General features: G+C 49.8%; 1 protein-coding gene across 1 annotated transcript in view; it reads right to left on the bottom strand.

The window, feature by feature from the left end:
- Positions 1–17345: 17345 nt before the first annotated feature.
- LOC140406919 (ethanolamine kinase 1-like) overlaps positions 17346–25632 on the bottom strand; it is a gene marked incomplete at its 3' end in the record, with an annotated part of 40525 nt that continues 32238 nt past the window's right edge. Inside the window, exon 3 of the mRNA XM_072494774.1 lies at positions 17346–17488. Within this exon, the coding sequence (XP_072350875.1) occupies positions 17346–17488 (143 nt within the window). The remainder of the gene's footprint in view (positions 17489–25632) is intronic.

Consider the following 25632-nt stretch of genomic DNA (forward strand, 5'->3'; position numbering starts at 1 on the left):
GCGCGGGCAAAGAGAGGGGGGCGCGGGCAAAGAGAGGGGGGCGCGGGCAAAGAGAGGGGGGCGCGGGCAAAGAGAGGGGGGCGCGGGCAAAGAGAGGGGGGCGCGGGCAAAGAGAGGGGGGCGCGGGCAAAGAGAGGGGGGCGCGGGCAAAGAGAGGGGGGCGCGGGCAAAGAGAGGGGGGCGCGGGCAAAGAGAGGGGGGCGCGGGCAAAGAGAGGGGGGCGCGGGCAAAGAGAGGGGGGCGCGGGCAAAGAGAGGGGGGCGCGGGCAAAGAGAGGGGGGCGCGGGCAAAGAGAGGGGGGCGCGGGCAAAGAGAGGGGGGCGCGGGCAAAGAGAGGGGGGCGCGGGCAAAGAGAGGGGGGCGCGGGCAAAGAGAGGGGGGCGCGGGCAAAGAGAGGGGGGCGCGGGCAAAGAGAGGGGGGCGCGGGCAAAGAGAGGGGGGCGCGGGCAAAGAGAGGGGGGCGCGGGCAAAGAGAGGGGGGCGCGGGCAAAGAGAGGGGGGCGCGGGCAAAGAGAGGGGGGCGCGGGCAAAGAGAGGGGGGCGCGGGCAAAGAGAGGGGGGCGCGGGCAAAGAGAGGGGGGCGCGGGCAAAGAGAGGGGGGCGCGGGCAAAGAGAGGGGGGCGCGGGCAAAGAGAGGGGGGCGCGGGCAAAGAGAGGGGGGCGCGGGCAAAGAGAGGGGGGCGCGGGCAAAGAGAGGGGGGCGCGGGCAAAGAGAGGGGGGCGCGGGCAAAGAGAGGGGGGCGCGGGCAAAGAGAGGGGGGCGCGGGCAAAGAGAGGGGGGCGCGGGCAAAGAGAGGGGGGCGCGGGCAAAGAGAGGGGGGCGCGGGCAAAGAGAGGGGGGCGCGGGCAAAGAGAGGGGGGGCGCGGGCAAAGAGAGGGGGGCGCGGGCAAAGAGAGGGGGGCGCGGGCAAAGAGAGGGGGGCGCGGGCAAAGAGAGGGGGGCGCGGGCAAAGAGAGGGGGGCGCGGGCAAAGAGAGGGGGGCGCGGGCAAAGAGAGGGGGGCGCGGGCAAAGAGAGGGGGGCGCGGGCAAAGAGAGGGGGGCGCGGGCAAAGAGAGGGGGGCGCGGGCAAAGAGAGGGGGGCGCGGGCAAAGAGAGGGGGGCGCGGGCAAAGAGAGGGGGGCGCGGGCAAAGAGAGGGGGGCGCGGGCAAAGAGAGGGGGGCGCGGGCAAAGAGAGGGGGGCGCGGGCAAAGAGAGGGGGGCGCGGGCAAAGAGAGGGGGGCGCGGGCAAAGAGAGGGGGGCGCGGGCAAAGAGAGGGGGGCGCGGGCAAAGAGAGGGGGGCGCGGGCAAAGAGAGGGGGGCGCGGGCAAAGAGAGGGGGGCGCGGGCAAAGAGAGGGGGGTGCGGGCAAAGAGAGGGGGGTGCGGGCAAAGAGAGGGGGGTGCGGGCAAAGAGAGGGGGGCGGGCAAAGAGAGGGGGGGCGGGCAAAGAGAGGGGGGCGCGGGCAAAGAGAGGGGGGCGCGGGCAAAGAGAGGGGGGCGCGGGCAAAGAGAGGGGGGCGCGGGCAAAGAGAGGGGGGCGCGGGCAAAGAGAGGGGGGCGCGGGCAAAGAGAGGGGGGCGCGGGCAAAGAGAGGGGGGCGCGGGCAAAAAGAGGGGGGGCGGGGAAAGAGGGGGGGCGGGGAAAGAGGGGGGGCGGGGAAAGAGGGGGGGCGGGGAAAGAGGGGGGGCGGGGAAAGAGGGGGGGCGGGGAAAGAGGGGGGGCGGGGAAAGAGGGGGGCGGGGAAAGAGGGGGGCGGGGAAAGAGGGGGGCGGGGAAAGAGGGGGGCGGGGAAAGGGGGGGCGGGGAAAGAGGGGGGCGGGGAAAGAGGGGGGCGGGGAAAGAGGGGGCGGGGAAAGAGGGGGGCGGGGAAAGAGGGGGGCGGGGAAAGAGGGGGGCGGGGAAAGAGGGGGGCGGGGAAAGAGGGGGCGGGGAAAGAGGGGGCGGGGAAAGAGGGGGCGGGGAAAGAGGGGGGCAGGGAAAGAGGGGGGCGGGGAAAGAGGGTGGCGGGGAAAGAGGGGGGGCGGGGAAAGAGGGGGGCGGGGAAAGAGGGGGCGGGGAAAGAGGGGGCGGGGAAAGAGGGGGGGCGGGGAAAGAGGGGGGGGCGGGGAAAGAGGGGGGGGGGCGGGGAAAGAGGGGGGGGCGGGGAAAGAGGGGGGGGGCGGGGAAAGAGGGGGGGGGGGCGGGGAAAGAGAGCTGCGGGTGCTGTGTAGACTGTGTGAAGAATGGGGCGGGGGGGGGGGGGGTCGCTGTCCAGCTGCGGACACAACGCAGGACACGGGACAACTACCTCAGCCCGCGGGACGGTCCCGTGAAATCTGGGGCTTTTGGTCGCCTGGACGGAAGAAGCCACGGTTTAATGGCTCACCTGTAAAATGGCACCTCTGACATTGCAGCACTCCCTCAGCCTGCACTGGACAACAAGCTTGGAAAGTGTGCTCACGTCCCTGAGGTGCATCTTGAACCCACGACCGGCCGATTTGGAGGAGTGTGTGTCACCCGCTGACACCCAATAGAGAGAATATTGCACACATGAAATATGTTCTTTGCAGCTGTGTCACCTTACCCCAAATTACTTTTAAATAAAATATTTTGCGATATTACTAACAAAATTACATGTCATTAGGAGTCTGTCATTCAATCACGAGATTGAGTTTTGGCTTCTGTTGATATTTTTGGTCAAGCCACTCCACCCTTAGCCTTGCCCAAGCCGCCCTTATTATAGAGCTTTAGTTTAAAAAAAATTAAGATTGGTCATTGAGGAGATTTCTGAAGTAGTGTACAGCATTCCGTATTTTTCAGTTCATAGCCATTTCAACATTGCAGATGAGTTTTTACATGTTTTGCGCGGGACATAAAGGTACAGAAACAGGGCATTCGGCCCAACCAGTCTCTGCTGGTGTTCATGCTCCACTCAAGCCTCCTCCCATCTCTCTTCATCTAACGCTATCGTCATAACTGTTACAAGAGTAGCCGATGTTGCCACTGGACAGCTCAGGTCTCAGGGTAGAAGCTGGCTTGGTAGATCGTATCATTTGTTTTTTGCTCAGAAAAAGAAGGGTAGCTACTGAACAGAGTCACAAGAGCCAGCTGATGAACTTTTAACAAAACAATAAACATCTACTAAACAAGAAAAGAGGAACTATATTATACTACTCTTTCACCCAACCGTGTGCGCCTTGGCAAGGCGGCACAGTAGCACAGTGGTTAGCACTGTTGCTTCACAGCACCAGGGACCCAGGTTCGATTCCTGGCTTGGGTCACTGTCTGTGCGGAGTCTGCATGTTCTCCCAGTGTCTGCGTGGGTTTCCTCCGGGTGCTCCGGTTTCCTGCCACAAGTCCCGAAAGACGTGCTGTTAGGTGAATTAGGCAGTCTGAATTCTCCCTCCGTGTACCCGAACAGGCGCCGAAGTGTGGCGACTAGGGGCTTTTCACAGTAACTTCATTGCAGTGTTAATGTAAGTCTACTTGTGACAATCATAAAGATTGTTATCTAAGCCTGTCATAATCTTATACATCTCCTTCAAGTAACCCATCAATCTTCTTTGCTCCAAGGAGAACAATCTATATTGCCTCTCCCTACCTCTCCTGCCAAAATGTATCACTTCCTTGCATTATATTTCATCAGCCATTGCCTGCCTATTCTGCTGCTAGCTTATCGATGCCATGTCTGTAGTGATATCATGGTTGTGTTGTAACCGACTGACCAGTATACCAGTGAATGTTAGAGTCAGGTGATCCCAGACTGATTCGGGAGCTGGGAGAGAGGTTGCTTGTGCATGTTCATACTGCTATTCACCTGTTGTTTTGTATATATTTGACCCACAGTTAATGTTAATAAATCGTTTAAAGCTTTAGCTACAACTGTTCTTGTAATATAAATCAAGCCATCCGGCAAGAACATTACAATGGCCCGGGCAATTCATATCATCCTCACTGTTTTCCATTTCTCCGAATTTGTTATCATCGGCAAATTTTGAGATTTTGCTCAATATTCAATGATCCAAATCATTTAGAAATAAAAATAAAAGCAGTAGGCCCAACACTAATCCTTGGGAAGCACCACTGACTACCAAACTCCAGTCGGAAAATTTACTATTTACCACGACTAACTGTTGTCTATCCTTCAGCCAGTTTTTAACTATCCAATTTAGCACCGGCCCTCGAATTGCATAAACCTGATTTTGTTAATTGGCCTTTTCTGTGGTAATTTGCCACGGACATCATTAGAATCCAGACAAACAACATCCACCGCATTCCGCTCAGGGTACGAGGACTAGGCGGGCCGTGCAGGAATCTCCTATGATCATTCCCCTGCAAAACTGATACACCCCCTTTGGATATTCGAGGGAAATAGCTTCTCAGGTGATAGCAGCCACAGCCAAATTCATTGCAACCATGGGTGGCTCTGCTGCATAGGGGAGGAGTAAAAAGTGTGGGAATGCAATAGTTATGGGGGATTCAATTGCAAGGGGAATAGAGAGGCATTTCTGTGGCTGCAATCAAAACTCCATGTTGCCTCCCTGGCGCTCGGGTCAAGGACGTCTTGGAACAGTTACAGAACATTCCGGAGGGGGAGTGTGAACAGCCAGTGGTAAAAACAACATAGGTTAAAAAAAGGGATGAGGTCCCAAAAGCAGAATATAGGAAGTTAAGAAGTAAGTTGGAAAGTAGGCCTCAAAAGCAGTGACCTCAGGGTTACTACCAGCGCCAGGTGCCAGTCAGAGTAGAAACAACAGGATACGTCGGATCATAAGACCATAAGACTATAAGAGATAGGAGCAGAATTAGGCCACTCGGCCCATCGAGTCTGCTCCGCCATTCAATCATGGCTGATATTTTCTCATCCCCATTCTCCTGCCTTCTCCCCATAACCCCTGATCCCCTTATTAATCAAGAACCTATCTATCTCTGTCTTAGAGACACTCAGTGAATTGGCCTCCACAGCCTTCTGCGGCAAAGAGTTCCACAGATTCACCACCCTCTGGCTGAAGAAATTCCTCCTCATCTCAGTTTTAAAGGATCGTCCCTTTAATCTGAGATGGCGTCCTCTGGTTCTAGGTTTTCCTACAAGTGGAAACATCACGTCCACTCTATCCAGGCCTCGCAGTGTCTTGTACATTTCAATAAGATCCCCTCTCATCCTTCTAAACTCCAACGAGTACAGACGCAGAGTCCTCAAACGTTCCTCATACGGCAAGTTCTTCATTCCAGGGATCATTCTTGTGAACCTCCTCTGGACCCTTTCCAAGGCCAGCACATCCTTCCTTAGATACGGGGCCCAAAACTGCTCACAATACTCCAAATGGGGTCTGACCAGAGCCTTATACAGCCTCAGAAGTCCATCCCTGGGCTTGTACTCTAGCCCTCTTGACATGAATGCTAACATTGCATTTGCCGTCTTAACTGCCGACCGAACCTGCACATTAACCTTAAGAGAATCGTGAACAAGGACTCCCAAGTCCCTTTGTGCTTCTGATTTCCGAAGCATTTCCTCATTTAGAAAATAGTCTATGCCTAGATTCCCCCTTCCAAAGTGCATAACCTCACACCTTTCCACATTGTATTTCATTTGCCACTTCATTGCCCACTCTCCTAGCTTGTCCAAATCCTTCTGCAGCCCCCTTTGCTTCCTCAATAATACCAGTCCCTCTACAGATCTTTGTATCATCTGCAAACTTAGCAACAGTGCCTTCAGTACCTTCTTCCAGATCATTAATGTATATTGTAAAAAGTTGTGGTCCCAGCACAGACCCCTGAGGCACACCACTAGACACCGGCTGCCGTCCTGAAAAAGACCCCTTTATCCCCACTCTTTGCCTTCTGCCAGTCAGCCAATCCTCTATCCATGCCAGGATCTTACCCCTTAACACCATGGGCTTTTAACTTATTTAACAATCTCCTCTGCGGCACCTTGTCAAAGGCCTTCTGGAAATCTAAATAAATCACGTCCACTGATTCTCCTTTGTCTAACTTGCTTGTTACCTCCTCAAAGAACTCCAACAGATTTGTCAGACACGACCTCCCTTTGACAAAGCCGTGCTGACTCAGTCCTATTTTACCATGCACTTCCAAGTGCTTTGCAATCTCATCTTTAATAACAGACACTAAAATCTTACCAATGACCGAAGTCAGGCTAACCGGCCTATAATTTCCCGTCTTCTGTCTCCCTCCCTTGTTAAACAGTGGTGTTACATTAGCCACCTTCCAGTCCTCTGGGACCCTTCCTGCCTCCAGTGATTCCTGAAAGGTCATCACTAATTCCTCCACAATTTCCTCATCTATCTCGTTTAGGACCCTGGGGTGTAGTCCATCCGGTCCAGGTGACTTATCCACCTTCAGACCTTTCAGTTTCCCCAGAACCTTCTCCTTAGTAATGGTCACTGCACTCACCTCTGCCCCCTGGTTCTCCTGGAGCTCTGGCATCCCACTGGTGTCTTCCACCGTGAAGACTGATGCAAAGTAACTATTCAGTTCGCCTGCCATTTCTTTGTTTCCTATTATTACTTCTCCAGCCACATTTTCTAGTGGTCCAATGTCTATTTTTGCCTCTCTCTTACCTTTTAGATATTGAAAAAAATCTCTTCCTATCTTCTTTTATATTATGAGCTAGCTTGCACTCATACTTCATCTTCTCCCCCCTTATTGCTTTTTTAGTTATCCTCTGCTCGCTTTTAAAGGCTACCCAATCCTCTGGTTTCCCACTAATCCCTGCCACTTTGTATGCTTTTTCTTTAGCCTTTATGCTGTCCTTGACATCCCTCGTCAGCCATGGATGCCTTGTCCTCCCTCCCCTTAGCATGGTTCCTCCTCCTTGGGATGAATTTCTGTTGTGCCTCCCTAATAACCCCCAAAATCTCCTGCCATTGCTGTTCCACTGTCTTCCCTGCTTGGCTCCTTCTCCAATCAACTCTGGCCAGCTCCTCCCTCATGTCTTTGTAGTTACCCTTATTTAGTTGTAATAACGTTACACCTGATTGCAGCTTCTCCCTCTCAAACTGCAGGGTAAATTCTATCATATTATGGTCACTGCTCCCTCAGGGTTCCTTCACCTTAAGTTCCCTCATCAAGTCTGCCTCATTACACATCACCAAATCCAGAATTGCCTGTTCCCCAGTAGGCTCTGTCACAAGCTGTTCCAAAAAACCATCTCTTAGACATTCCACAAATTCCATTTCTTGGGATCCACTACCAATCTGATTTTCCCAGTTCACCTGCATATTGAAATCCCCCATGATTATTGTAATATTGCCTTTCTTTACGTGCCTTTTCTATCTCCTGATTTATTTTCTGCCCCACATCCCGACTACTGCTAGGGGGCCTGTACATCACTCTCATCAGGGTATTTTTACCGTTGCAATTTCTCAACTCTACCCACTGAGATTCGATGCCTTCTGATCCTATATCGCTCCTTGCCATCGATAAATAGATGGCTGAAGAGATGGTGCGAGGAGGAGGGTTTCAGATTCCGGGGATATCGGGACCGGCCCTGAGGGAGGTGGGACCAGTACAAACTGGACGGGTTACACCTGGGTAGGAGCGGAACTGAAGTCCGAGGGCAAGTATTTGCTAGTGTGGTTGGGGACGGCTTCAGTTCGAATGGCAGGGGGATGGGAGCCTAAGCAGGGTGACAAAGGAAAGAGAAACAAGGACAGCAATAAAAGAACAGCAAAATACATAAATGGTCGATGAGGTCATCGAGGGTGAGGGGCAAATAGGGCCACAGTACAAAGAAAATTTAGGATGATCAAAAATGGCAAAAAGACAATCCTAAATGCTTTGTATCTTAATGCATGAAGCATTCGGAAGAAGGTACTCGAACGGACGGCGAATTGAAGTAAATGGATATAATCTCATGGACATGATTGAAAGGAGACAAAACATAGAACATAGAACTTAGAACATACAGTGCAGAAGGAGGCTATTCGGCCCATCGAGTCTGCACCGACCCATTTAAATCCTCACTTCCACCCTATCCCCATAACCCAATAACCCCATCTAACCTTTTTTGGTCACTAAGGGCAATTTATCTTGGCCAATCCACCTAACCTGCACGTCTTTGGACTGTGGGAGGAAACCGGAGCACCCGGAGGAAACCCACGCAGACACAGGGAGAACGTGCAAACTCCGCACCGACAGTGACCCAGCGGGGAATCGAACCTGGGACCCGGACGCTGTGAAGCCACAGTGTTATCCACTTGTGCTACCGTGCTGTCTCTTTAAAGAAAGATATTATTTTAGTGAAGGTGGTTCAGAGAGGGTTCACTAGGATGATCCCCAGTGAGGAGGGATTGTCTTATGAGCAAAGGTTAAACAGGTTGAGATTCTAATCATTGAAATTTAGAAGCATTGAATCATACAGGATTCTTAAGGAGCTTAACCAGAGGGCAGAGTCTCAGAATAAAGGGGAGCTAATTTAAGATGAAATGAGGAGGAATTTCTTCTCTCAGAGGGTTGTGAGTCTTTGCAACCTCTTGCCACAGAGAGCTGTGGGAGCAAGGGAGGAAATTGCTGGGGCCTTGACTGACATCTTTGTATCCTCATTGGCTACAGGTGAGATCCCAGAGAACTGGAGAATAGCTAAGGCTGTTTAAGAAAGGTAGCAGGAATAATCCTGGAAATAATAGGCCGGTGAGCCTCACGTCAGTAGTTTGTAAATTATTGGAGAGAATTCTCAGGGACAGGATTTATACCCATTTGGAAACAAATGGGCTTATTAGCGATAGACAGCATGGTTTTGTGAAGGGGAGGTCGTGCCTCACTAACCTGATCGAGTTTTTTGAAGAGGTGACAAAGATGATTGATGAGGGGAGGGCAGTGGATGTTGTTTACATGGACTTCAGTAAAGCCTTTGACAAGGTGCCTCATGGCAGACTAATGCAAAAAATGATGTCACACGGGATCAGAGGTGAGGTGGTAAGATGGATACAGAACTGGCTCGGTCACCAAAGGCAAAGGGTAGCAGTAGAAGGGTGTTTTTCTGATTGGAAGGTTGTGATTAGTGGTGTTCCACAGGGATCTGTGCTGGGGCCTCTGCTGTTTGTAGTATACATAAACGATTTGGAGGGAAATGTAGCTGGTCTGATTAGTAACTTCACGGATGACACCAGGGTTGGTGGAGTGGCAGATCGTGTTGAGGATTGTTAGAGGATACAGCAGAACATAGATGAGTTGGAGACTTGGGCAGAAAAATGGTGAATGGAGTTTAATCCGGACAAATGTGAGGTCATGCATTTCGGTAGGTCAAACATGGAGGGGAAATATACCGTAAATGGCAAAACTCTTCGGAATATAGAAAGTCAGAGAGATCTCGGTGTGCAGGCCCACAGATCCTTGAAGGTGGCAACACAAGTGGACAAGTTAGTCAAGAAAGCATACGGAATGCTTGCCTTTATTGGACAGGGCAACGAGTATAAAAACTGGCAAGTCGTGCTACAGTTGTATTGAACCTTGGGAAGGCCGCACAATTCTGGTCGCAACACTACCAGAAGAATGTGGAGGCTTTGGAAAGGGTGCAGAGGAGGTTTACCAGGATGTTGCCTGGTCTGGAGGGTGTTAGCTATGCGGAGAGGCTGAATAGACTCGGACTGTTTTCATTAGAAAGATGGAGGTTGTGGGGTGACCTAATAGAGGTCTACAAGATAATGAGGGGCATGGATAGAGTGGATGGGCAGGCACTCTTTCCCAGGGTGGAGGGGTCAGTCATCAGGGGGCATAGGTTTAAGGTCCGTGGGGCAAAGCTTAGAGGAGATGTGCGAGGCAGGTTTTTTACGCAGAGGGTGGGGAGTGCCTGGAACGGGTTGCCAGGGGAGGTTGTGGAAGCAGATACATTAACGACGTTAAAAAGCATCTTGACAAACACATGGATAGGATTTCAGGTCATGGGCAGGCATGGGGGAGGGGAGGGGGAGAGACATAACCTGAAATTTGGATAGGTATGGAGGGATACGGCACAAGGAAGCGCTGAGGGTTTGGGCAAAAGTTGGTATCATGACTGGGACAGGCTTGGAGGGCCAAAGGGCCTGTTGCTGTACTGTAATGTTCTTTGGTAAAGACCGATGCAAAATAACTCATTTAGCCTTTGTCGTGCCTCGAAGCATACATCACGCTCTTTGACCCGAATAGGACTCGCTCCACCCAATCCCCCCAACAAAGAGTTAAATATAAATTACCCACGGTTTTTTTTTCAAACAGTAGAAAGTGTGTCTTCAATTCAAAAATCACAAACTCTCTTCAATGGAAGAATCAAACTTTTCCACGCACTTAAAAGAAAAACCCTTTTGTCAGTGAGTGAACTGAAAAGCTCAGAGGTTGCCTGCCCCTGAAAGATGTGACGTTTGGGCAAATGTCATTCAGCAGAAACAACATTAATTAATCAGTAGCCTGAGCTTCAAAACAAAGCATGCGGAAGAGAACAATGCATGCCTGAAATGCATTTCCCTTAGCTTTTGGTTAGTCATGGTCAAAAAACTCTTTTGTACTTCCCCAGTGACTCAATATTGCGCCACAGCAACTAGGTAAGCCCCAGGTTCAATAGCTGACTCAGGCTTTTATCCGATCCCATGGCTGCTGGCAGTGGGATTGGCTTCGCATATGGAAGAAAGGCAGTGGGTGAAATGGAAACTTGGATTAAGATTGGGTTGCCTGGCCCTGCAGTCGCTGGAATTTAGCAGAAAGGGAGGTGGATCTAATTGAAACGTATGCCGTTCTGACAAGGTCGGGCTGACTGGATGCAGGGATGTTGTTTCCCCTGGCTGGGGGGGGGGTCTAGAACAAGGGGTCACAGTCTTGGGATCTGGGTTAGGCCATGTAGGACTGAGATAAGGAGAAATCTCTTCACCCAAAAGGGTGGTGAAGTTCTGGAATTATCTACCGGAGCAGCCAACTTGCACATGGTCAAAATCTCACAGACAGCAATGAGGTTGTGGCCAGATAATCTGTTTCAAAGGCGATGATTGAGGGATGAATGGTGGCCAAGACACAAGGGGAGAACTCGTGACTGTAGCAAAGCCCTGGAATCTTTTACAAATAAAAGCGAGTAAAATCTTATTGCAACAGCAACAAGTCTGGTAGTATTTCACGCTCTCTGTACTACCCTGAAATGCCAGCCTGGATTATGTGCTCAAGTCGCTCCTTCAGTTTGAATGCCAGGACCGTCTTGACTTTCAGGTGATGGTGCTACCCATTGACCCAAGACTGAGAGCCACTGATCCAAGGCCGACACCCAAAGAGATCATAGGAACAGGAGTAGGCAATTGGCCCCCTCACCATGTTTCCTCACTCAAACAGATTAAGGTTGATTGGTCGCTTAACTCCATCTCAGTTTCTAAATTCCGGCACCTTATCTAATCATCATAAAACATCTCAGTTAGATCACCCATTAATCTTTGATACTCAATGGAAGACAAGCCTGGCCGGGCTCCCGGTCCAATCCCTGCTCCATGCAGGTCAAGGGCAGAGAAGGATGTATGTATGTGGGCATGCACTGTGCGCGCGGATGGTGTGTGAGGAGGTGGGCGTCTGCGGGCGCATGCCATTTGCGTTGGTGCATCTGCTGTGGGCGCGCGCACGTGACCGGTCCGTACGTGTTCACGCGTGTCACTGGACCGCTCCTCCAGAAGCCCGGGCTATCGACCTGGCAGCACAGGTTCACAATGCACCAGGGAGAATAAGAATTGAAATTCAATGAATAAATGTGGAATATAAAGCTAGCCTCAGTAATGGTGATCATGACAAATACCATCGATTGTTGCGAAAACACATCTGGTTCACTAATGCATTCAGAAAAGGAAATCTGCATATTTCGAAGGTGACTCCAGATCCGCAGCAATGTGGTTGACTCTGGGCTGCTCGCTGAAATGGCCCAGCAAGCCGCCCAGTTCAAGGGTAATTAAGGATGGGCTTTGCCAGTGACACCCAAACCCCATGAAAGAATATTTTTTAAAGGCTGACTATCCAGGCCAGTGTATGTAGGAGGTACTGGGCAGGTGAGAGATAGCACCTGTGGAGATGTACAGCAAAAAACATCAACAGCAACAGTGCAAGGAAGGGAACAAGCCAAGAATCATTTGGCATCCGTTAAAATGACAGTATTCGTAAGGAATGGGCAATTAATTGGCGCACTCTGTCATACTGACATATTATCTGCTTCTACTGGGATCAGCTTGAACTGGCTGGGCCTGTGGGTTAGTGTAAAACTCCATAATTATAGAATGGTTATAGCTCAAAACAAGGCCATTCAGTCCATCATGATATACCGGCCCTCCACAAGATGCACTTCAGTAACTCGCCAAGGTGACTTAGACAGCACCTTCCAAACCCATGCCTACTACCATCTAAAAGGACAAGAGCAGCAGATACATGGGAACCCCACCACCTAGAAGTTCCCCTCCAAGGCACTCACCACCCTGACTTAGAAATATATTGCTCTTCCTTCACTGTTGCTGGGTCAACATCCTGGAACTCCCTCCCGAATAACGCAGTAGATATACCTACACCTCAGGGACTACAGCGGTTCAAGAAGGCAGCTCACTACCAACCTCTGAAGGGCAACTAGGGATGGGCAATAAATGCTGGCCTAACCAGCGACACCTTCACCCCTTAAATGAATTACAGAAGAAACCACAGGAAAACTGGGAGCTCGTAAGAAGGGCAAGACAATATTCGTGGGGGATTTTAAAATGTATATAGTCGTGGGAAGCACGCGGCGCAGTGGGTTAGCACTGTTGCTTCACGGCACTGAGGACCCGGGTTCGATCCCAACCCCGGGTCACTGAATGTGTGGAGTTTGCACTTTCTCCCCGTGTCTGTGCGGGTCTCACCCCCACAACCCAAAGATGTGCCGGGTCGGTGGATTGGCCCGGAATAGGAAAAGAAAAAATTGGGTACTTCTTTATTTTTAAAAATATGCATACTGTCTGGTTTAATGAAATTGGCAACAGTAGCCTCAGGGGCGAGTTCTTGGAATGTATTAGAGACGGTTTCTTGCAACAATAGGTTACCAAACCAACCAGGGAACAGGCTGATTTGGATTTAGTATTTTGCAATGTGATGGAATCAATTAATGATCTTGTAGTAAAGGATCCTCTGGAGAAGAATAATCATAGAACAGAGAACATACAGTGCAGGAGGCCATTCAGCTCATCAAGTCTGCACTGACCCTCACTTCCACCCTATCCCACTAACCCAATAACCCCTCCTAACTTTTTTTGGTCACTAAGGGCAATTTAGCACGGCCAATCCACCTAATCCGCACATCTTTGGACTGTGGGAGGAAACCGGAGCACCCGGAGGAAACCCACGCAGACACGGGGAGAATGTGCAGATTCCGCACAGTGACCCAGCGGGGAATCGAACCTGGGGCCCTGGCGCTGTGAAGCCACAGTGCTATCCACTTGTGCTACCGTGCTGCCCAAATTGTCAGTGAATATTTGAATTTCAAATTCAGTTTGAGGGCAATAAATGTGAGTCCCACATTGATGTTCTGCCGTAAAACAAAGTTAATTACTTAGGCACGAGGACAGATTTGGCCCCAGTGGGCTGGGCAGGAAGACTAAAAGGTAGGACAGTTGACGAAGAGTGGCAGACCTTTAAGGAGATATCCAGTTCCTCCCAACTAAACTATATTCCAGAGAGGAAGAAAGATTTTGAGAGGGGGAAAATGCATCTGTGGCTAAGCAAGGAGGCAAAAAATGAAGGCATACCGTATTGAAAAGACCAGTGGCAGGCTGGAGGATTGTAAAAATTCAAAAGACCAACAAAGGGATACTAATAAAGTAATAAAAAGAGCAAAGGTAAATTATGAAAGAAATCTAGCGCAAAATATAAAAACGGATAGCAAAAGAACCTATTAATATATAAAAAGGCAGAGAGTAGCTAAAGTGAACACTACTTCTCACTGTTCCTTCGTTTTCCACCTGCATAACACCCCGCAAAACGGGGGAAAAGCACCAAAACAATCCAACCGTGGGCAGGAGCCACCTAATGTGCGACCGCTCACTCCATGGCCGCCAGCGAAATTAACGTCTGGCTTTGTTAATTGTGCCAATGCAAATCAGATGCAAAGCCCATGTGTGTTATATGTAGGGAAGTACTGGCAAATGAGAGTTTAAAACCCTCAAAAACTTCAAAGGCATTTGAACGCGATGCCGAGACATCGAAACAGTGAAAAAAAATCAAATAACCTGTACATCTTTGGACTGTGGGCGGAAACTGGAGCACCCGGAGGAAATCCACGCAGACATGGGGAAAATGTGCAAACTCCACACAGACAGTCACCCGAGGCTAGAATTGAACCTGGGACCCTAGAGCTGTGATGCAGCAGTGCTAACCACTGTGCCACCATGCCACATTTGAGGTAATACACAGGGTAAGATCCCACAGCTTTGGAGGCAATAGATTAGTTGAATCAAGGATTGACTAACCAACGGAAAGTAGAGAGTCGGGATAAATGGGTCTTTTTCTGGTTGGCAAGCTGAAACTAGTGTGTGCACAGGGTTCGGTCCTCAGGCCCCAACTATTTACAATCTATATTAGTGACTTGGATGCAGGGATAGAATGTACTATCGTCAATTCTGCAGATCACACTAAAATAGGTTGGAAAGCAAGTTGCAATGAGGAAATAAGAAATTTACAATAGGTTAGGTGAGTGGGCCAAAATTTGACAGACGGAATTTCATGTGGATAAGTATGAGGTTATCTATTTCAGTCAGAGGAATAAAAAGGAAAATGATCTAAATGGAGAGAATCTTCAGCGCAGAGGGATCTGCATGAATTGCAGAAAGTTAGTATGCAGGTGCAGCAGGTAATAAGGAAGGCAAATGGAATTTTGGCATTCATTGCTAATGGAATAGAGTATAAAAATAGGGAAGTGCTGTTGCAACTGTAGCAGGCATTGGTGAGACCACATCTGGAGCACTGCGCACAGTTTGGTCCTCTTACTTGAGGAAGGACATGAATGCATTAAAGGCAGTTCAGAGAAGGCTCACTAGATTGATGCTAGGGATGAAGGACTTGTCTTCTGAAGAGAGAATGATCAGTTTAGGCCGAGACTCGTTGGTGTTTCGACAAATAAGGGGAGATCTAATTGAGGTATATGATGCTAAAGGGTAGACGTAGAGTGCATACGTCCCCTTGTTGGAAAGTCTAAAATGGGAGACCACAGTTTCAGGCCAAAGGATGGCAGATTTAAAACAGAAATGAGGAGGAATTATTTCACTCAAAGGGTTGCAAATCTGTGGAATTCTCGACCCCGGAGTGCAGTGGACGCCAGAACCCTAAACAAATGTGTGGAGAAGATAGCTAGGTTTTTAATTAGGAGCGGGGTGAAGAATTGTGGGGAGTGGGGAGGAAGGTGGATTTGAGGCTGAGAAGAGACCATATTGAATGGTGGAGCAGGCGGGGGAGGGGCTGAATTGCCTAATCCTGCTCCTATTCCTTGGGCTGGATTCTCCGGTCACTGACGTCGAAATCGCGTTCGGCGTCGGGCCGGAGAATGCAAATTCCTGACAGATTCAGGGGCGGCGTCACTTCTGCGATGCTCCGCCCCCTTCAAAGCGGCGTACCCGGAGAGTACGCTGCGCCACGTATTCACGGCCTCAGGCCTGACGCCCCCCCCCCCCCCCCCCCCCCAAATGCTCCGCTGCCGACCGGCTCAGTTCCCGATGGCGTAGGTCTCTCATGGTCTCACTCGTCGGGAACTCGGCGTGGCGGCTACGGACTGAGTCCAGCGCCTGCACAGAGGGAGGAGGGCCGATCCGCAGGCAGGGGCGGACATATTCGGGGCTGGGGGGTGGGGCGGTATGGGGCCGAAGGGGCGGGGGGGGGGGGGGAGACTATTTTGCGGGCCGGGTCCGTGAGTGGCATCCGCCATGAAGCATGGCATGGCCGCTACAGGCCGCGCAGCCACGGACCCGACAATTCACCAGGCCGCATCTGCAGCTACAACCAGGTACTCCACGCTGCCGTCCAGTTAGCTCCCAGCGAAACGGGGAATCGGTGGCCGTTTTGCGCCAGCTTTCCTGCCACCGTTCTCACGCCGGCGTAGGGGCATAGTCCCCAAATCAGAGAATCCAGCCCCTTATGTCTGTATTGATGCAAAAATGGACAAAACAATTAAGAATTGTACAAGCCTCTCAGTGTACCATCTCCTCTAAAAGTGTCATCGGTCTAATCAGTATCATCGGTCCCCAAGAGCACATTCTTTGCCTTTTCCAGATGCAAACTGGTCAAACCTGTCGTAAAAACCTGTTTTGTATCTCCACCCCAGACCTCCGCAGCCCGCGGCCCAGTGGTATTGTCACTGGACTAGTAATCCAGAGACCCCAGCTCTGGGGACCCAGGTTCGAATCCTGCAGATGGTGAAATTTGAATTCAACAAAAATCTGGAATTAAAATGATGACCATGGAACCATTGCCGATTGTTGTAAAAACCCATCAGGTTCACTAATGTCCCTTTAGGGAAGGAAATCTGCCATCCTTACCTGGCCTACATGTGAATCTGCACAGCCAATCGTTGTCACCCCCAAAGCAGACCCCAGCAAAAATCCAAATAAATGAATATCAGACGAACAGCGTGACATTGCAACTCAATGAAACACTCGCATTTTCAGTGGACAGCTGCAACATGAGCCAGTTCAATGGCAACAGATGATTCATTGTATTACTGCAAAGGGTCAGGTGACTTTAGAGTGACAACATCCACAAGTGAATATGTGGCAAACGAGTATACAGGAGACAATGCTGGCAGTGTGCGAGAGCATGGCTGCCGAAAGGCATATTTCTCTGGCAAATATGACATAAATGGGAAGAAACAGTGCCCTCATTACAGACCAATGGGGTGTGATAAGAGCATGTGACGCAGCTCAAGGGATTACCATTCAGCCGTTTTCAATATTTAAGCAGATACTTAATTAGTGAGGAATGATACGCTGGAACCTATTCAATCAAGCACACAATGAACTGCTGGTCTTACTATTTGTTCAAAATAAAAACCCATTGATATCTTCACACTCCCTCGGTGAAATGACGTCAATTACTCAGAAAGGCCCAACAATTCATTGCAAATAAAACTGGCCCAATTAAGGAGAAGTTACCCAGATACCACGTCACAACTACCTGGAGTGGAATAGCCACTTGAACTCAGGCTCACAGAGGACGAGGGAAGCTAATGACAGACCAGTGACCCGGCCCAGCTGCAAGTTACTTTTGGATTTGGCGCAGCATTCAGTCCCAGGTTAGTGATCAGCCCTAACTCTTGTAAATTGATATACTTGCCGATTTTCTACTTGTCTAAACACAGTCAAAATGCATGTCAGGCTACAGCCGAAATGATGGGATGGCTGGCCTGCTGGGCGATTGGGTCCTCACCTTCCTTTTCATTGTAGATGATATTCTTGCACAGGAGGTCATTATGGCAAAGGACTGTGGGGGAGTTCAGCTCCGACAGGTAATCCTTCATCCAGGCTGTTTCCTTCTCCAGTGTCGCCAACGGTGGCACTTTCTGCTGAATCCTGAAGCAAAGCAAAAAGATCAGTTTAAAATAAAAGCAAATTACTGAGGGGAGGGGGGGGAAAATCAGTTTAAAATAAAAGCAAATTACTGCCGATGCTGGGGTGGGGGGGGGGGGGGGGGGGGGGGGAGATTGAGGTGCTGGGGGTGGTGGAGGAGTGGACATAGTTGGAATAGATGCGATGGAGTTGAAGGAACTGGGAGAATGGGATGGAGTCCTCACAGGATGGTGGGTGTGAAGAGCTGTCGTTGAGGTAGCTGCGGGAGTTGGTGGGCTTGGAATTGATACTAGCGGACAGTCTATCCCCAGAAATGGAGAAAGGGAAGGGAAGGGAAGTGTCGGAGATGGACCATGGGAAGGTGAGAGAGGGGTCAAAATTGGAAGTGAAATTGATACATTTTTCGAGGCCCAGGCGAGAACATGAAGCGGCACTGAGACAGTCATCAATGTGCCAACAGAAGAGTTGTGGACGGGGTCCAGAGTAGATTAACATAGAATTTACAGTGCAGGAGGAGGCCATTCGGCCCATCGAGACTGCACCGGCTCTTGGAAAGAGCACCCTACCCAAGGTCAACACCTCCACCCCATCCCCATAACCCAGTATCCCCACCCAACACTAAGGGCAATTATGGACACTAAGGGCAATTTATCATGGCCAATCCACCTAACCTGCACATCTTTGGACTGTGGGAGGAAACCGGAGCACCCGGAGGAAACCCACGCACACACGGGGAGAACGTGCAGACTCCGCACAGACAGTGACCCAAGCCGGAATCGAACCTGGGACCCTGGAGCTGTGAAGCAATTGTGCTATCCACAATGCTACCGTGCTGGAACAAAGAATGTTCCACATATGCCATAAAGATTGGGACCTATACAGATGCCCATAGCCAATCTAGATGTGCACTCCTCAAAAAACAGAGACTTCTTCAGGATCTTGTAAGACTGCAGCTTCCACTGCCCAGACCCAATCTCCTCTCTTCCATCCTTCCCTTGCTGTGGGTTCTTGGGCAATAGCCACTACTAGTGTGCCCCTCATACAGGATTTTGGCAGCTAAGTCCTATTATGTTGTGAAACCCTTGAGAAACCCTTTTTTTGTAGAAAATGTTGATTTTTAACGAGTACAATGTGGTGTTTTATTCAAGACAAACCTGTTCTCACTTCCCAGGTCAATGATTATCCTGAGCTAGCACTTTACATGTCAGGGATTCCATTGCACGCATTTCCACATTAACAGTGGCTTAGTGGGTAAGTGCAGCACGTGATCTGAGTCATATTGACACGAGAGATCCCAAGTTCAATGCCAGCAGTGAATTAATCCATGGGGACAAGTAATCACCTCAGTTGGCCTCACTTGTTCTTGGGCTACAGATTAGGGAGGGAGAAATGAGAGATATGCCCCTCACGGTAGTATTGGGAATAAGGTAAATGAGTTGATGGCGCAAATCATCGTGAATGACTATGATTTAGAGGCCATTACTGAAACATGGTTAAAGGATGGTCACGACTGGGAGTTATATCTCCGAGGGTATCAAACTTTTCGGAAGGACAGAGTGGATGGTAAGGGAGGTGGTGTAGCTCTGTTATTTAAGGATGACATCCAGGCAACAGTAAGGGATAACATCGGTGCTATGGAGGATAAGGTTGAATCCATTTGGGTGGAAATCAGGAATAGTAAGGTGAAAAAGTCACTGATAGGAGTAATCTATAGGCCACCAAATAGTAACATTATGGTGGGGCAGGCAATAAACAAAGAAATAACAGATGTATGTAGAAGTGGTACAGCAGTTATCATGGGGGATTTTAATCTACATGTTGATTGGTTTAACCAGGTCGGTCAAGGCAGCCTTGAGGAGGAGTTTATAGAATGTATCCGCGATAGTTTCCTAGAACAGTATGTAATGGAACCTACGAGGGAACAAGCAGTCCTAGATCTGGTCCTGTGTAATGAGACAGGATTGATTCAGGATCTCATAGTTAGGGATCCTATCGGAAGGAGCGATCACAATATGGTGGAATTTAAAATACAGATGGAGGGTGAGAAGGTAAAATCAAGCACTAGTGTTTTGTGCTTAAACAAAGGAGATTACAATGGGATGAGAGAAGAACTAGCTAAGGTAGTCTGGGAGCAAAGACTTTATAGTGAAACAGTTGAGGAACAGTGGAGAACCTTCCAAGTGATTTTTCACAGTGCCCAGCAAAGGTTTATACCAACAAAAAGGAAGGACGGTAAAAAGAGGGAAAATTGACCGTGGATAAACGTACCTATAGCAAAGATCAGTGGGAGACTAGAGGACTGGGAAATCTTTAGGGGGCAACAGAAAGCTACTAAAAAAGCTATAAAGAAGAGTAAGATAGATTATGAGAGTAAACTTGCTCAGAATATAAAAACAGATAGTAAAAGTTTCTACAAATACATAATACAAAAAAGAGTGGCTAAGGTAAATATTGGTCCTTTAGAGGATGAGAAGGGAGATTTAATAATGGGAGATGAGGAAATGGCTGAGGAACTGAACAGGTTTTTTGGGTCGGTCTTCAGAGTGGAAGACACAAATAACATGCCAGTGACTGATGGAAATGAGGCTATGACAGGTGAGGACCTTGAGAGGATTGTTATCACCAAGGAGGTAGTGATGGGCAAGCTAATGGGGCTAAAGGTAGACAAGTCTCCTGGACCTGATGGAATGCATCCCAGAGTGCTAAAAGAGATGGCTAGGGAAATTGCAAATGCACTAGTGATAATTTACCAAAATTCACTAGACTCTGGGGTGGTCCCGGCGGATTGGAAATTAGCAAACGTGACACCACGGTTTAAAAAAGGAGGTAGGCAGAAAGCGGGTAATTATAGGCCAGTGAGCTTAACTTCGGTAGTAGGGAAGATGCTGGAATCTATCATCAAGGAAGAAATAGCGAGGCATCTGGATGGAAATTGTCCCATTGGGCAGACGCAGCATGGGTTCATAAAGGGCAGGTCATGCCTAACTAATTTGGTGGAATATTTTGAGGACATTAACAGTGCGGTAGATAACGGGGAGCCAATGGATGTGGTATATCTAGATTTCCAGAAAGCCTTTGACAAGGTGCCACACAAAAGGTTGCTGCATAAGATAAAGATGCATGGCATTAAGGGGAAAGTAGTAGCATGGATAGAGGATTGGTTAATTAATAGAAAGCAAAGAGTGGGGATTAATGGGTGTTTCTTTGGTTGGCAATCAGTAGCTAGTGGTGTCCCTCAGGGATCAGTGTTGGGCCCATAACTGTTCACAATTTACGTGGATGATTTGGAGTTGGGGACCAAGGGCAATGTGTCCAAGTTTGCAGACGACACTAAGATAAGTGGTAAAGCAAAAAGTGCAGAGGATACTGGAAGTCTGCAGAGGGATTTGGATAGGCTAAGTGAATGGGCTAGGGTCTGGCAGATGGAATACAATGTTGACAAATGTGAGGTTATCCATTTTGGTAGGAATAACAGCAAAAGGGATTATTATTTAAAAAATAAAATATTAAAACATGCTGCTGTGCAGAGAGACCTGGGTGTGCTAGTGCATGAGTCACAAAAAGTTGGTTTTCAGGTGCAACAGGTGATTAAGAAGGCAAATGGAATTTTGTCCTTCATTGCTAGAGGGATGGAGTTTAAGACTAGGGAGGTTATGCTGCAATTGTATAAGGTGTTAGTGAGGCCACACCTGGAGTATTGTGTTCAGTTTTGGTCTCCTTACTTGAGAAAGGACGTACTGGCACTGGAGGGTGTGCAGAGGAGATTCACTAGGTTAATCCCAGAGCTGAAGGGGTTGGAGTATGAGGAGAGGTTGAGTAGACTGGCACTGTACTCGTTGGAATTTAGACGGATGAGGGGGGATCTTATAGAAACATATAAGATTATGAAGGGAATAGATAGGATAGATGCGGGCAGGTTGTTTCCACTGGCGGGTGAAAGCAGAACTAGGGGGCATAGCCTCAAAATAAGGGGAAGTAGATTTAGGACTGAGTTTAGGAGGAACTTCTTCACCCAAAGGGTTGTGAATCTATGGAATTCCTTGCCCAGTGAAGCAGTAGAGGCGCCTTCATTAAATGTTTTTAAGATAAAGATAGATAGTTTTTTGAAGAATAAAGGGATTAAGAGTTATGGTGTTCGGGCTGGAAAGTGGAGCTGAGTCCACAAAAGATCAGCCATGATCTCATTGAATGGTGGAGCAGGCTCGAGGGGCCAGATGGCCTACTCCTGGTTCTTATGTTCTTATGGCTATCCCTCAACACTTTCGACTGCACCCAGCTGAATGAACATGATTCAATGGTCTTAATTGTCAAGGAAGTAACATTTCTCAAAAATCGCGAAAGACTGCAGGAGACTAGCTGGTATAAAAGGTGAAGTCACACGGGATCAGAGGTGAGGTGGCAAGATCTTTGCAGCAAGATGGATACAGAACTGGCTTGGTCACAGAAGGCAAAGGGTAGCAGTAGAAGGGTGTTTATTTGAATGGAAAGTTGTGACTAGTGGTGTTCCACAAGGATCGGTGCTGGGCCTCTATTTTGAAAATGTAGCTGGTCTAATTAGTAAGTTCCCGGATGACACCAAGGTTGGTGGAGTGGCAGGTAGTGTTGAGGATTGTCAGAGGATACAGCAGGACATAGATAGGTTGGAAGACTTGGGCAGAGAAATGGCAAATGGAGCTTAATCCAGCCAAATGTGAGGTAATGCATTTTGGGCGGTCTAATGGAGGGGAAATATACCGTAAATGGCAAAACTCTTCGGAAGAAAGAAAGTCAGAGAGACCTGGGCATGCAGGTCCACAGATCTTAAAAAATGGCAACACAAGTGGACAATGTAGTCAGGAAAGCATACGGAATGCTTGCCTTCATTAGACGGGGCATCGAGTATAAAAACTGGCAAGTCGTGCTACAGTTGTACAGAATCTTGGCACGGCTGCACTTGGAATATTGCGCACAATTCTGGTCACCACACTACCAGAAGGATGTGGAGGCTTTTGAGTGGGTATAGAGGAGGTTTACCAGGATGTTGCCTGGTCTGGAGGATGGTAGCTATGCGGAGAGGCTGAATAGACTCGGACTGTTTTCATTAGAAAGACGGAGGTTGAGGGGTGGCCTGATGGAGGTCTACAAGATTATGAGGGGCATGGATAGAGTGGATGGGCAGGCACTCTTTCCCAGGGTGGAGGGGTCAGTCACCAGGGGGCATAGGTTAAAGGTCCATGGCGCAAGGTTTAGAGGAGATGGGCGAGGCGGGTTTTTTTTTTTTACATAGAGGGTGGTGAGTGTAGATACATTATCGGAGGTCAAAAGTCATCTTGACAAACACATGAATAGGGTGGGTATAGAGGGATATGGCACAAGGAAGTGAAGGTTCGACTTCCGCTTATGACCATGGAGTTTGGTCACATAAAGGGCTGTTCCTGTTCAAAGTCACAGAAAAGGGCTTTTTACCCAGATCCGGGTGGGATTTTGATGAAAAGGCGTAGGTGAATGTTAGAGGGGTAGTTTACCCCTGGAATGGTATGTCTTCTGATCACCGGACCCGGCAGAAAACAGGGAGCGGTTTGGCTGGAAAGTTGAAACAGTCTTGTGCTTCACAGACAGTCTCTTCCAGCATGCAGGCGGGGGAGGGCAAGCTGTAAGGCCCCAGATACAGGAACTGATGACTTTTATCAAGGAGGAATTCCATAAACAGAGGAAAGAAATGTATGAGGATCATGCAAAGGTCATTGCAGAAGCCGTGGCACCCCTGAAGAGTACTTTGGAGCGGATGGAGAGGTGTTTGGAGGTGCAGGGGTCACAGATTGGGGAGATTGAAGGAGTGATCTCGGACCACAGCGATCGTGTGGTGGCTCTGGAGGCGGAGGTGGGGCTCCTAGGAGACCTTTGTAAATCGCCGAGGGCAAAGGTGGAGGAGCAGGAGAATGCCTCGAGAAGGCAGAACCTGCGAATAGTGGGCCTGCCTGAAGGAGTAGAAGGTGTGAGTGCCACGAGGTACGTCTCGAGGATGCTGGCGAGACTGGTGGCAGAAGGGGTGCTAGATAAGGCACCTGAAGTGGACCGAGCGCATAGGTCTCCGAGGCAAAAGCCTAGAGCTGGGGAGCCGCCGCGGGCGGTGATCGTGAGACTCCATAAATTTGTGGAGAAAGAGAAAATTCTACGGTGGGCCAGGGAGAAGCGTAGCTGCGACTGGGAGGGAAATAACGTCTGGATTTATCAGGACATCGGAGCAGAGTTGGCGAAGCAACGTGCAGGTTTCAACAAGGCCAAGGCGGTGCTGTACCGGCGGCAGATCAGGTTTGGAGTGCTCTGCCCGGCGAAATTATGGGTGACGTTCGGAGGCCGGAGTATTATTTTGCGACCCCAGAAGCGGCCGAAGACTTCATTAAGCAGCATAAACTGGGGGAGAACGGAGTGGACAATGCTTGGGAACCGTGGGTGCTGGCACTATGTAATGGGTGGGAGCATGTTTGAAGTGGGTGTAGGGGTTGGGGGATTTTCACCATTTTTTGGTGGGGGGGGGGGGTTCTGTTCAATGTTGAGATTGTAAGGAGTTGTAGGGGTGAAAAGTTTATGTGGGGATGGATGTTCCCATCCCCCCCGCCTGTTTTATGGGACTGTTTGTGTTTAACATCTGTTTGTTTGCTTTTGGAGAAGGCTACCTGGAGTTCAGGAGAAGTCTTTGTTTGGGTGGGGGAGGGTAAGGCCAGCAGGATGCCTTCCTCTTGGAGCTGAGGAGTGGGGGGAGAGGGAGGGGGAGGTCATTAGGATGTGCCTTTGGGCAGGGGCTGCCGCGCTGGCAGGTTATGCTGGTGAACGGAAGTGAGGTGGTGGGGGAGAAGGCCAAGAGGGATGGCTGGGGCGGAGGGGGGAAAAGGGGAAGTGGGGGAGGGGGGGTTCTGCGATGTGGCAGGGGGTGAGAGATGACATGGTCAAGGGCGAAGAAAGGGGCCATCTGGGATGGGCTAGGTACAGAGTGGAATTAAAGGGGCAGGAGTTAAGTGGGGAAGATGACGGACGGTAGAGGGGATTGGAGGCGCAAGCCTCCGGTAAGGTTGGTAACGTGGAATGTCCGGGGACTGAATGGGCCGGTTAAACGGTCGCGGGTGTTCGCGCACATCAGGAGCTTGAAAGCGGGGGTTGTCTTCTTGTAGGAGATACACCTCCGTGTGAAGGACCAGGTTAGGTTAAGGAAGGGGTGGGTCGGGCAGGTTTTTCACTCGGGATTGGATTTGAAATCGAGGGGTGTGGCGATTTTAATGAGCACAAAAATAGGATTCGTGAGTGTGAAGGAGGTAAGGGATCCAGGTGGGAGATATGTGATTGTGAGTGGGGTATTGGAAGGGGCACCGGTAGTATTGGTAAATGTGTATGCCCCAAATTGGGATGATGTGGGTTTTATGAGGGGGTTGCTGGCAGCAATCCCGGATTTGGCCACGTACCAGTTGATCATGGGAGGAGATTTTAACTGTGTCCTGGAGCCGAGGGTGGATAGATCGAGCCCCAGGTCGATGGGTAGGGTACGAATGGCAAGGGAGCTGGGGGGGTTTATGGAGAGGATGGGTATGGTGGATCCATGGTGCTTTCAGAACCCAGGGGGAAGGGAGTATTCCTTCTTTTCACACGTCTATAAGGTGTATTCGAGGATTGATTACTTTGTAGTGAGTCGGGAGATTTTGGTTGGGGTGGAGGGGGCAGAGTATGCGGGGATAGTTATCTCGGACCATGCACCCCACCGGCTGGATATTTCGTTCAGTACGGGACGAGAGCAGAGGCCGGGGTGAAGGGTTGACTCGGGGTTGTTGGTGGATGGAGGTTTTTGTGATAAGGTGCGGTTGGCGATTAGGGATTATGTGGAGTTCAATCAGAATGGGGAGGTGTCGGCGGGCATTTTTTGGGAAGCACGAAGGCAGTGGTCCAGGGAAAAATTATCTAATTTACGGTTCGTGCGAATAAGGAAAGGAGGGCGGAACATGACCGTCTAGTGAGCGAGATAGTGGAGGTGGACAGGGAATATTCGAGGGTGCCGACCGTGGAGGGGGGCGAGGAGGAAAATGTTGCAGGGGCAATTTGACAGGCTGACAACGGGGAGGGCGGTAGGGCAACTGCGTCGGGCAAGAGGGGTGCAATACGAGTATGGGGAGAAGGTGAGA

This window comes from Scyliorhinus torazame, unplaced genomic scaffold (assembly GCF_047496885.1).
Source record: "Scyliorhinus torazame isolate Kashiwa2021f unplaced genomic scaffold, sScyTor2.1 scaffold_1018, whole genome shotgun sequence".
In the NCBI taxonomy this organism is placed as follows: Eukaryota; Metazoa; Chordata; class Chondrichthyes; order Carcharhiniformes; family Scyliorhinidae; genus Scyliorhinus; species Scyliorhinus torazame.